Source organism: Synchytrium microbalum, assembly GCF_006535985.1.
Source record: "Synchytrium microbalum strain JEL517 chromosome Unknown SmJEL517_scf0008, whole genome shotgun sequence".
In the NCBI taxonomy this organism is placed as follows: Eukaryota; Fungi; Chytridiomycota; class Chytridiomycetes; order Synchytriales; family Synchytriaceae; genus Synchytrium; species Synchytrium microbalum.
The window spans coordinates 607,465-621,256 of NW_022158357.1; the positions used below are offsets into that span (position 1 = coordinate 607,465).

The window sequence follows — 13,792 nt, forward strand, 5'->3', positions numbered from 1 at the left end:
ATGTCCCTCATCTCTATTCCTGTCGATGAGCAAGATCAATTCGAAAATGTTTCCCTCCAGCTGGACAAGCTCTCAACGCTCTTACTAACAGCTAATAAAAAAGGAGTAAATTATCCTATTCTGGACTCTATTGAACGGATCTTTCAGCTATCTATTGAAAATGAACCAACCTATGGCGTGGAGGCCAACATTGCCATGACAAAATTGTCCAAGATCTCTATAAACTGGCTCGTATCGAATCTGAGTCGTGCCGATTCTGATGAAGATCTGGAACGTTTGGGATCCATGATCTCGAATCTGACTGGACGTGGTGGTGAGTTGGAGGAGTGATGTTTTTTTTTGTCTGCGCTGATCATATTTGATCTTAAACCTTTGAAAATGCTACGATACCACCGCACGATTCTTATAGCGCTATTTCTTTGTATTAGGGAGAGGAGCCATAACGAGAGAATGGAAGTTTAAAGGATTCTCACTACAAATACGAGAGCCTTCGTTTGTGGATGCATCTATAGGTCACCAGACATGGGGCTCTGAGACATTGCTCTGTAATTTAATTCAAGATCAAACTATAGACGTTGCTGGACACTCTGTGCTGGAATTAGGCTGTGGTACCGCAATAGCTGGTCTGGTATCGGCTTGTGTGGGAGCTTCCAAGGTCTTGCTCACTGATTACCATGAGGGCGTACTAGAGAATTGTGAACGAAACATACTACTCAATGAAATCGACAACGTCAGTGTTATGAAACTAGATTGGACATCACCACCACTGGATTTTGTAGAGACATTTGACGTTGTGATTGTCGGTGATTGTATATACGATCTAGAACCCGCTCTCTTGGTGCCAGCAATAGCCAAGCCATACTTGAAATCCGATGGTGTCTTTTACGTAGTCTTGCCTATGAGGCTGTCGTTTAGTAAGGAAATAGCAGCATTTGAGGATGCCATGACAGTGAACGCGTGGAAGCTTGTCGAATCAAGAGCGATGAGTCGTGAGGGTGACGAATTAAGTTATAAATATTATAAATTCATACTGTAAGCTGAGCTCTGAACTCCTGCTGGATCAGATTATCTATTTAGGTTACAACACGATATCATAGATTAGAGCCCTAGAAAATATACTCATAGATTAGATAAAGATAACATAACAATAGAATTAATAGAAACGTATCTAAAACATTCACAGTAAACGAAGCAAATGTGATCAAACAGCGGAACGCTAGTCAAACTCGGCTTCCTGCGCGATTTTAACGTGCTTCCTTCGCGATTACGCGTCCTCAATGAACTCCAATTGTCAGAATCCTCGTAAATCTCTCTTGATATGGTTGTAGCTGATCGCTGCCAACACAACTTCTTCAGAACAAGGCGACACACCTTTTTCAACAAAAGGCCCAGCATTTTATGAAATAGGAAAAGCACATCCAGTCATGGCCGACATATATACCGCTGCATCAGGTATGTCCTTTGTCTCACGAACAATGTTGATGCTTAACGTCAAAAATCAGAGCAAAATCAAGCCCAAAATATGCAATGTAGCAATGTTTAAAGCTTTATAAAAATAACTTCTGATTAGATCGTCCTGTAGAGATCAAGACCAAAATAATATGTACTATTGGTAAGGCTCTCCTCTCTCTCTTCTTGTCAGGGCTTCATGCACCATATGGACATCAAAATTGAATCTAATCTTTTGGACATTTCAAGGTCCAAAAACCCAGTCGGTCGAGATGCTTGGAAAGCTTGTAGATGCTGGCATGAATGTTGTCCGCATGAACTTTTCTCATGGAACTCATGAAGTGGGTTTGGAACTTGTCAATTGTCAAGAATGTCTTTTGAGTTTCGGGGGCTGTCCAGATCTGAACGATACAAACCTTCCTTTTATAGTACCACTTGAAAACAATCAACAATGTACGCGAGTTTGCCGCTTCTCAAAAGGAAAAGAAGCCTGTTGCCATCATGTTGGATACCAAGGGGCCAGAAATTCGGTATGACCCGTCAAAACACTAAAAATTATTTTTCAAGATATTGAGCCGTCAAGTGTTTCTTTTGTCTGTCAAAGCAGTTAACGTCATGAACCTGCTTTTAAATATTTTCTAGAACTGGAAAGCTGGTTGGTGGCACAGACAAGAAACTGGTAGCAGGAGCTACCTTCACCTTCCACAACGACGACACTATAATCGGTGACGAAACCCAAGTGTCAACTTCCTACAAATCTCTTTGTACCTCCGTACGTGCCGGTGATCGAATCCTAGTCGACGATGGTCTTATCGGTATGCAAGTCATATCCACAAACCACGAAACCGGCCATGTCGTCTGCATCATTGAAAACGGTGGTCTCCTCGGTGAAACAAAGGGTGTTAACTTGCCTGGTATCACTGTCGACCTACCTGCCATCACGGAAAAGGATGCAGGTGACATCATGTTTGGTGTCAAGAATGGAATTGATTTCATTGCTGCCAGTTTTATTCGAAAAGCTGCTGATGTACATGAAATTCGAAAGCTGATTGTGGGACAGAATATCAAGATTATATCAAAGATTGAAAGTCAAGAGGGCCTTGATAACTTTGATGAAATCTTGGCTGCTTCTGATGGTATTATGGTCGCTCGAGGTGATTTGGGTGTGGAAGTTCCTGTTGAAACAGGTTAGTGTTTATCCTCCGTTTATTTGCTCGTCGCCTATTATGAGCCTATTGTGATTACTTTAAATTGTTGATTGAACTACATGGTTCTGTCAAATGCATTTCACTGACGTCAAACTATAGTTGCTCGATACCAAAAGATGATGATTCGCAAATGTAATTTTGCTGGAAAGCCTGTCATCACTGCCACGCAAATGCTGGAATCTGTAAGTCTCCTTCCTTTCTTTCGCTGTTTGATATGATGCAACAAAGTTCGTCACTTTTCTAGCTATTAGACCCTCATTCCATCTTTGTCATTTGACTAGATGATTCTGAACCCACGTCCTACTCGTGCTGAAGCTACTGATGTAGCTAACGCTGTCTTGGATGGTTCTGACTGTGTCATGTTGTCTGGCGAAACTGCTAAAGGCTCACATCCCATCGCGGCAGTCGAAATGATGTTCAAGATTTGTCGTGAAGCTGAAGCCGACATCAACTATTCGGAATTATATCCCACTCTGCGACGTCAAATCCGTCTGCCCATCTCCATCTCTGAAGCTGTTGCATCTAGTGCAGGTGAGTTTAATCTTAACCTGTGAAACAAGTTATTGAATGTCTGTGATGAATAATGCCGCAAGGGAGCCTCTGAAATCTATGGTTTCTTTTATAATTTGGCAGTCAAATGCAAAGTTCGAGAGACATGATCGGGATTATATGCGCTACGATCTCGTTATTTCTCAAGAAACGGGATCTGAGACATTTCAGTGTTATGAAAGACATTCATTACCTCTGGCCACGACTTTTTTGCTTAACGCTTTCTTCCACATTAGTCAAAACAAGTTGGGATGTTCATGCTGTAAGCTGGAAAAGCATAGGACCTTAGCTTCGAATCTTTTGTTCGCTGACTGTTGTAAACTAGGTTTTGATCATTGTGTTGTCTGAGAGCGGTAATACTGCTCGCTCTATTGCCAAATACCGACCAATTGCGCCTGTATTGGCTGTGACCTCTTCTCCTCAAGTCGGTAAGTACATCTGTTGGTTTTCCGATTTGCAATGAAAATGATCTGCTTTGTGGTGATACCCAACAACACTCTCAATGCGTTTATCACCTAGCTCGCCAAATGCAAGTACTTCGAGGCATCTTCCCATTGGTGGTCGAAACTATGTCTGGAACAGACAATGTCATTCACCGTGCCATGCTTTGGGGCGTTAAGAAGGGAATGGCTCAACGTGGTGATCCAGTTAGTATTTCACATACTGTGCTGTTTTGTTGTCAATCACGTGAACGGCTGACTCGAGATATCAACAGGTTGTGGTCACTTCTGGTATGCTCGAACAAACAACTGGTTCGACAAATATCATGCGAGTCGTCAAGTAAGTTTAAGAACGCACAGAAAATGAATTTAATGATGTTTGTAAACAAAGTACATTTTACTTATACCAGGTGTATGTAGATGTGTCGGCTTCGAGGTTGCATAAGGTACCTTCTTGGCCCCTGTATTTTTGGAAATAGCATTTAGATGTATTTGCCCGTGTATAGAACCTGAAAAAGATTACTCATCACACTATTACTCATCACTCTTTCACGAGTGTCCCTTCCTGCAATTTTATGAACTCATCCTGAGCGAAGTTGATGTGTACGCGCCTTCGTTCTAATTGAGTTTTCGAAACCTCGATCATAACAAAACCTCTTGTTGACTCCTGGAATGAGAGCAAATTAACGGGAAACGAACCCTTGTTTTTAAACAGAGATTTGCCCATTCTATAAATACTTGGCATAAAAGTCTACGGTTTTGGCATTCCGATCAGATTTTTTCAGTTGAGGGAATTGAACATGTTTGGATTTCCCTCCTTGTCGAGAGAGTACCTACAGCGATATAGACAATTAGCTTCGCAAAACCAAGATTGGCAATATATCGAAAATCTACATACCGTATCATCATGCAAGAAGGGAAGTGGTCGAGCCAACATCGGATCAAGAGATATAGTGGTTCGTGGTTCAACAGGCCCCAAGATATCACTAGCATCGATTTCTGCGGCAATGTACTGATACTGACACAGTTCGTAAGCTGCAAGATCCTCAAAGTCTGGTTCTAATTCATGATGCTCCTCTGATTTCAGACGCCAGAACTAATATGACAGAGGAATTACTAGAAGTCGATCGGGCCGTTTGAGTGTTTCAAATCGTTAGTCTCTGTTACCTTATCAATCACTCTAGTAATATCCTTAGCTTTTACGACTGATTCTTTCCTCACAAACTGCGACAGACTCTCTTGTATTTCTTTGCGAATGGATACTGATGTTGGATAGTCATTTGGCTCAATCTTTTGCAGAGAGTCGTTATAATTAGATGCTGATGTGGCGCTCTCCTCAGAGCTAGACAAGAATTCATTTGAGACGGCCGATGATGATGCAGTTTCCTTGGAAGGATGGTCTGTTGAGGTAATCACAGGATCGCCCTCTACTTGATACGTGGGCGATGATGGCAATAGCAAGTTCTTTTGTATGGCTTGAGATACAAGTAAAGTAATAGCACGATCGAGATGAGTGAGTCGGCTATCCGTCTTGAGCCAACATTCCAATTCAGATGGTAGTGGTAACTCAACAGTAAAGGGATCAGACTTCCGGATCTACCAAGGAAATAGGCACGACTGTCAGTCTGACTTCCTGCGGTGCTGCAATGTCAAGAGCTTTCATACCGTTAGTAGCCTCTCATTCTCCAAAACGTCCTTGGCACGTTCAGAGAGAGATATTCTTACACCGACGCCTATTAAAAATGACTTCAAAAGTCGAGCCAAAAAAACTACGAAAGAGACCGACATACCATGTATTGGAATAGACATTTTCCCCTCTTTCGTAAGGAGCTGAATAGCACATTGAAAACTTCCAACCGTCTTGGCAGTTATTCCATAGATGGTTCGAGCACGATGACCTGCTTTCACAAGTACGACTTCAGGGCATGACACGTCACAGGCTTGAGCAGATCCCATCTTGGAATGAATAGCCAATGACGCTTCACCCACATTGGTGAATGTAATTTCTCGATGGACAACTTGGTCATATGGGCATCGACCTAGTGCAGAAACATACGAAGTGACGTTAAATGGAGAAATCCGCTGAAAAACACTTAGAATTGGTCCTTACCGAGATTTATAACAGACGGTGAGATATCTAGCTTCATCAACCCTCCAACACCAATCAAAACCACTTCCTTATAATTAATACCAGCACATTTGACCATAAAGCTGCTTCCAACGCGACCAGGACCTTGTGGTTTGAACTCAACGTCCACCATAATCGACTTTTTTGGTAGCACACACGCACTGCTTAGAGAAACAGAATATGCGGAGTCTCGAATAGGTGGGATATTAAATGTAAATCCGACTTTACCCTTATTACTGATTTCAAGAGACTCTCGATACATTGTCCCCACAGCACCTACTCCAAAATCCACGTATGTGGTTGACAGGAATAATTCTGGTAGTGCAGCTTTACCACGTACACTAACTCCAAATGACACAATGTTGGTTTCAATTTGTAATTGTGTTCGTAATTCATATCCACCAGATGGACACCACGATACTGCAACTTCAGCTGTGTCGCTGCCATTCACAGTTCCACTAGTCGGTGATGCTTTTAACGGATAGGAGGTCCTGATCGTATACTGTAAGGGGAATCGTCCATAATTCGTAAAGGACAGTATTCTAGCGGTGGTTCCTAATGCTGCACAAGTACCCATATTCAATAGAGCAAACTCTTCTGGCTTTAACACTGCTTCTTCACATTGTCCCTTCACTTTGAGATAATCAGGTTTATCAATCAAATCAGTCCTGACCATCAATTGTTCAGCAAATCATCCCACTCGATGACGAGTGTGAGTCACTTGCACTTCTGCTGATTTACCGGTTGCCAAAATTCCTTTCCCACCTGTAATATGGAACATGGATGGTTTGGTAACATCTCGAACACTATACGATGTTCGCACACTACCCGTATTTCGTAGTGTAAAGCTGATGGTTGGCGATGTGGTCTTTTCAAACATGCCGTAATCAAGTTCACGACTACTCAATTCGACCATGACGGTTCCAGCATGTAAGCTCAAGGGCACTTTATGAGTAGAATACGGGGAGGAGACAATCATGTTCACAGTCTGCCTTGTCTCTCGTGAAGGGGTATAGACTACACCGGCATGACTATCTGAGAATGGATGCAATACGAATGATGGCGGGTTGAATTCTATGTCGGGGAAGTTCGTCTCGAGCTTGAATGAGACCGGATAATTGACGTCTCCTACATTCTTGAGAGCTAGTTTCTGTTCATATGAATTACCAACCAGGGCTTCAGAGAACTCGAGCGCCGTTTTAAATATGATAAGTACTGCTTCGCGACCTTGACCAACAAGTTCAACATCCCAAACTTCAGTAATCATTCCAACAACTAAGTGTCCAGGTGGTGGTGACTCTTCCGATGGTGTAAACACAATGGCTATATTCAAGGTCTTTCCAGGGAATAGCGACACCCTAACAACAAAGAATGAAGTATGAGACTTCAATCACATCGCCTTGAAACAGGCCGTAAAACACACTTTGAGGTCGGCCAGTCCTTTCCGCGACTAAACGTATCGTTGTCAAGTAACTCAAAGTGAGTCAGGTGAAAATGGCGTTACCCTCATTAGTGATGGGCAGATATGAGACCGTCATTTTACCAATCATACAATGTCCGAAATCAAATTGACGGAATCTGGCTAAAGAAGTTCTAGCAACCCCACCACCACCTGACGATTTGCGTCGGATAGGCTGAGAGCAATCAGGTTCAAATATGACATCACCTGTTTGTATAACTTCTTCAGCTGCTTTAAAGGTAAAGTCAACCATTACAGATTTCCCTGCTTTCAGAGCACCACGAGTAGGCTTGACTGATAAGCTTGCAATTGGATTATGTATGACGTATGAAAAGGCTTTATGTCCCACATTCGTGTATGTTCGAGTAATATTTTTTCTTGTTGGCCCAATGGTTGACGGTAAAAGTTTAACGGGCTCGAGTCATTGCAATGTACGAGGACACTACGGGGCATAGCTGTCAAAGCAATTTCATGCAGCAATGTAGCTATGGTTGGTCGGATGTTCAATGTGGCCATAAAGCCATCTTCAGATGCCAGATTGATTTCAACGGATACCGACACTTCTCCAAAGCTAGGTAGGATTGTCGTGGCTGGTTCTGCTTTTATAAATGGTTTAACTAGTGACGCTACTTGACTGGACATGGGCTGGTTTGTTATGAGATGGAAGAACATTTGTCGTCGTCTGACAAATGCAGCTTGACTCTTCAATATTTGCTTTTTAGGTACTGATGCCGCTTTCCCACTTATACTTAAGCGACTACTAGTAACGTCGTCCCCTCCAGCAATAACAATTGATGAGCCTCGTAGTGGTAGTTCGGACAATGGACGACCATCCGTTTCTGCGCTGACATCCGCAACAGATTGCAACATTCCTGGCGTTTCGGAGGAGTAAATCTGATCTTCTTCGAAGGCGTTATGCACCCGATTGATGGTGGTGCCCCATAGGCTCTGTTTACGAGTACTGACACTTTGACGGGATTGCCATGGTCGTAGTGTTTCTGGATTTTCTAGCCTACACACCATCTTTCGAATGAGACCCTAATGATCATTGCTTGACATGTTATATCTGGCTGCATCGGTCGTAGCTACTCCTCGATCCTTCAGATACTGTGTCCGGGCCCATCCAGATCTGGAATCAGTCGATGTAAATGTCTCGGATAACGGTATAAGTGCAGCTCTAGCTTCTGCAGAATGTCCTACTATGGTCCAGTCAAGTGTAATGGGTACAGCTATTGATCCTCCGTTCCGGATTGTCAATTTACGAGTATAGGTGTAACAGCTAGAAACGTCTCCAAAGGACAGGTCTCCAACATGACTTATAGATATGGTGCCTCCTTTACCTCGTAATGCGACCACTGGATTGTTACTACTATTTTCAGACTGAATCTGAATTGTACCGTCACAGCTGATGGAACCCTAGCAGCAAATTGAGCTCCGACTTCCACACCCATACCAGGCGCCAAAATCATTCGGAATTCAGAAACCCAACTCTATGTTGATCGCTTATGCGGAGGCGGATTTTGTAGCTGACCACTTGTAAACATAGCGGCAAGGTACGGATTTCACCCTTGGGACAGCATCCAAAGTCTAGCTGAGCGGGCCAGGTTTTTATAACGGGTGCATTATATCCTCTCAGACTCAACCTGAAGAGATCATGGTGTTTTTCCAATGTTAAGTCAATGCAACACGAAAACTGACCGGTACGTATTTATTACCTGTCCATGGGAAACCCATCCCTATTCCTCACGCGCAAAAGTCCATGCACATCAAGATTCCGTACCAGACGATCAGGTCTAGGACAGAATTCTATAGGTATGAGGAAGGATTCACCCTTTGGTACCACACCCAACATCTGCGTAGCTTGAAATAAGTGTTGAGGCACAATCTGTAGTGTAAATTCAACATTCTTGGTCATAGATCGATTATGTGAAAAGATTTCTCGACTGGTCCTTAGTAGCGTCACGGAGGGTTGATCTACATTGAAACAGAGAGCAGCTGGATCTGGTACGTCGACACTTGATTTGGAGTCAAGAATGAACTCTACTGTTTCAATTCCTAAAGTAGATGGTCCTGACGTTGAAAATGAAAGGTATTAAATACTTGGCATCCGCGAAAACAAGCCTAATAGTCCAAGAGGTATTACGTGTCTTTGGCTTTTTCAAGTCCACTATAAGACATGTCCCGTAGACCTCCAATTTGATATCACTCAAATCAGGCAGATCATCAGGATAATACGGCCCCCGCTGCTCAATCTTGCGAACAATGGCTTTTTCTGGATCAGTTTCACTGTAACTCTGCTGAAAGACTCCAAGACTCTTCAAATACTGCCATCGCTTGATACTAAATCCAAACCCCAATTTAGCCATTTCTTCAGGTGATTGATCAATATTCACCAGTATAGAGTCAGAAGGTCGTGAATACCATCTAGACCAGAACTTTCCTAACTCCTGTAATAATAGTGGATGTAAAACACCGACGTTTCCAACCCTGGTGGTGGAGTGTGTCGGAGATGATTGCGTGGTACAAGACCTGTCCGATTCGACATTACTACTAACTTGAGAAAACGATGCTTGTCGTTGAGCATCTAGATGAGCCTGAAGCATATCAGACAAGGGTTTAGCAATAAACTTGTCAACACGAAGACGGTTACGATTCGTTTGTGGCAGTTGCTGATTTACTCCTCGTAATACAGCAGCCTGCAAATACGGGTTGGTTGTAGTGTTGCTAGATAGTACCGAGCACATGAATGCATCCATGTAGCTAATAAATCCTACATTGTGAGCTGGTGGTGTCTTCCAGAAAGCAGCTAGAGATTGCAATACGGATAAACGAGCCACGAGTATGTGAGGAGGCGTATAATGGGACGTGTCGAAGGGTGTTGCGTCGACGGATAGTGGGGTTCCTAAGTCTGATGGGAAAAGGGATAGGAACAGATCTAGTACGGCATGGAATGATGCGTCCAAGAGATGGTATGGAAATCCAGGTCGAAGCATAATTGCAACCATATTGGAAATTGCACGTGCTGCGGCACATCGCAGTACTATACTCTGAAAAGTGGTGAATTGGGTTAATAAAGCAGAAAATTGCCAAAATATAACCGAAACAAATGTGCTTAAGGCTGTAACTTACTTCTTCAGCAACCACTGCATGGTGTAAGGTCCTGACCAACTCGATTGTCCATGCGCCAGCACAAGACGAGATCAGAGTTGAAGCAGGTATTAAAGCAAAGCTCTTGAGTGCGCACAGCCTCGTAGCAGGCTCCATTGCTCGTATTTGGTGCAGTAACACGTGAGCATCTAAATCAAGAGCTGATGAATCCATGCCCTGTCACGCAAGACAATCAGAATTAGCAAAGGTTTTCGAGTAGATCAATAATGAATAGGAGTTGAAATACTTTGGCATGATTCCGCAATATGTTTGTCGACCTTCTGCTTTGACTAGGTGCATTGTACTTTCTTGACGAACTGCTCATTTTAGAGCATTTTCGATTCAGCTACAGGATAGATCTACGACGGAGTTCTATAAATAGCAGGTCTGTATGCTATCGACTGCAATCTATGCTATTGATCTTACTCGCTCTGAGCCAAGTATCTCTAAAATCGATCGGACAGTCAGCCGGATGGACCAACCGGCTCGACGAAACTCAACGCAAAGAATTCAGGGGAGAAGACATTTCTATTTTCTTCGTAATATAATAATATGACGAAATTCAAGGCTTCCGCTCACTTTGAAGATTGGATTTTGGTGCAACCCCTTATCTCCAAGGCGCGTTCTTACGGCTTATGGCCTTTACTCCATCCATTCTGCCACTCTGAATCCAATTTCTAACATTGCACTGGCCAAAGACCTTTGCATAAATGTAGAAACAAGCTATATGCTGGGTTCTCGTTTCAACGTGTGACAGGAAAGTGTGCTTCCTAAGCGTCGTCACATCCGTCCGCAGCAAACAACGAAAAATAAGATTCCGGAAAGATTGTTTATGTCCAGGCACACTCTTGTTTCCTAGTGACGATTTGGTGTGGACCTATGGTTTGTTTGACTTTGTAGTCGCGTTACTAACTACAAGCCAACCAGGTAGCATCTGGTCTCAACATGCAGAACGGGAGGATACGTGTACTGCAAGCTGTGAGTCGTTTTTCTGATTGCGTCTACCATCGATTGATTTCGTTATCATCTGTTCATCTTGGTTCGGTCGGCTAACATAATCACTCGACAATTTTGTAGTGCAATGAATGCAGGAAACGCAAACGACGGGTAAGAAGAGGTCTGGAGTTTGGTTTTTTGGTTTTGCTTATGATACCTGCCCAATTCTCACATATTGGCCAATTTTTGCCAACCCAAAGTGTGACGGAAAGAGGCCCCTCTGCAGCTCTTGCAAGGCCTCAAAGTCGGATTGCGAGTGGGCACCACCAACAACCAGTCGCGCTGGAAGCTTTGACGATGACCTTTGGAGTGGTGATTATAGTGTCATTGCTCCACAACAACGCGCAGACCTAGTATTTTTAGATGAACACAGTACCAGGCCTTGTGTGTTATGGAGCTTCTCGGACGCTGAAGGACCCTTCACCTTCCATATATCAACTCTCCCCGGATCACTGCCCTTTGCCTCCCAAGTTCGCATTCCGCCGCAAAGTAACCTTTTGAACTTTGACACACCAGAAATACGTGCCTCTAACACAAGAAAACATAGTCCAATTGCAGCCAATCGACCGAGTCGATGTCGCTGAACTGTTTGAATGTTTTTTCGTGTATCACTATCCAATCAGTCCAAGAATGTGTTACTTGCATCCACCGTCATGGTTGAGACATTTCAAGCAATCGAATGAATTACTCGTTAACGCAGTTTGCGCTCTCGGTAAGTAAACGTCATGATTGAATACCTGGCTATAAACACGGAAAATGACCCGGGTGTTTATATTTGTAGGAGCCACGGTGTCTTCTCAAGCAGCAGTTTTAGAGCTTGGAAAGTCTCCGACTGACAGGGGCGCACCGTTTGTGGCAAAGTGTCGCGGCCTCTTGAGTAAAGCGCTGAAGCATCCAACTTCTGAAGCGGTACAAGCTCTCACACTACTTTCAAACTTTTGCTCTCTTGCCGGCTATGGTATGCAAAATGAAAACCAATTTATACGCGCGCAATTGACACAACAACCACTTTCGCTTATCATTTACGTTAGACAATCTGTGTCTCGAATTTTTTGGGCTCTCTGCCAGGTTTCTATGACCTATTCCGACTGTGATTCCGAGTATGGCTGTATTCAACTAACATTGCAAGAACTTTAGGATGATGATGTGGTTGCAGATGGACGTGGATCCGGACATTCTCATACACCAAGGGCCATTAAAACCACAAACTTTTCTGGAAAAGGAAACACGACGACGAATTTGGTACTCTCTTTTTCCTCTTGAAAGAGCGCTTTCATTAATGACGAACACAATGTCTATAACTCTTCGTGAAAAACGAGAAATGGACGAAGTCTTTCGTGTGGGATTTCCTTGCTCGGAAGCAATTTGGATGGCTACTGATCCAGAAACTGGTGAAAAGCCGGTAGTGCTAGAAGATCCAGAGAAATTGGACGTCATGCAGGTATGTTCACATTCTTAAAGCTGACCTCCGATCAGCAAGTGTTCAACTTTTCGATTACCATCAGGCATGCATCGAAATATACAGACTGCATTCACTTTCAGCGAGGATCACCACTATCTACAACACAGTAAGTTTCATCGTTTGTGGCCTTGAAAAGTCAGTGAAACAATGTTAAACCTCTGTCTCCCAAAGGACAGTTGGCATGTTCTTGGCTGGTTCCGTCCAAACAGTCTGCCTGAATTCCCCGAAGGTAGAGAAACGACTTTGATATTTCAGATAAGAAAGAATTGCAAGACCGACTCAAACGCACTGCATTCAGATACTCTGGCGCGGCATCTGGTTCTTCAAAATCTTGACTTTCAGCCCTTGATGTATGCACGGCTCCGTCACTTTCACCGAAAGCTACCTTCCTTTATAAAACTGGAGTGCATGGAATGGCTGACAGCGCACGGTGGTCTTCGGACCTGGTTTCAGAACCTTTTCAATCTGATGACCCAACTAGGAGAAAATCCATGGAATGTGGTGTTTTGCTTCCTCTTTTACAACTCGTGTTTAATTGATATTTCAAAGGTATATTTTCTGTGTCTGCTAGATTGTCGTAACTTGAATCTTACAATACTTGGTCATATAGCCTGGGATTATATTGGCCTTGAAAACGATGTCACCAGACGATGCCCTGCAAACTCGATGTGTGAAGACAGCCAAGGTTTCCGCACTGCTAATATGCAATTTTATTCAAGACGTGATTGTGCCTCTAAATCCTGAATGGTGAGATGCTAGTTTCAAAGTCACTTCAAGATTCGCATTTCGCTCAGGTTTGTAATTTCTTTCGTTTCACAGGTCCTGGATTGGAACAACCGCTTTGATATCGATCGAATGTGCCGTAAAGGTATATGACACATGGTTCCCTGATGTGGGCAGGCAAATTAATAATGCTGTTTCTTTGCAGGCAATGTCAACTCTTTCAGTTCTTCC

General features: G+C 43.3%; 2 protein-coding genes across 2 annotated transcripts; both read left to right on the forward strand.

The window, feature by feature from the left end:
• Positions 1-1,036, forward strand: SmJEL517_g02177 (uncharacterized protein; the record flags this gene model as incomplete). Its single annotated transcript, XM_031168105.1, has 2 exons — positions 1-313; positions 429-1,036. 2 exons carry the CDS (start codon positions 1-3, stop codon positions 1,034-1,036), a joined length of 921 nt encoding a protein of 306 aa, XP_031025972.1.
• Positions 1,037-1,424: 388 nt separating this feature from the next.
• SmJEL517_g02178 (pyruvate kinase) lies at positions 1,425-3,990 on the forward strand (the record flags this gene model as incomplete). Its single annotated transcript, XM_031168106.1, has 11 exons — positions 1,425-1,452; positions 1,571-1,612; positions 1,699-1,790; positions 1,879-1,979; positions 2,092-2,636; positions 2,757-2,839; positions 2,939-3,188; positions 3,443-3,468; positions 3,532-3,634; positions 3,726-3,853; positions 3,922-3,990. 11 exons carry the CDS (start codon positions 1,425-1,427, stop codon positions 3,988-3,990), a joined length of 1,467 nt encoding a protein of 488 aa, XP_031025965.1.
• Positions 3,991-13,792: the final 9,802 nt, after the last annotated feature.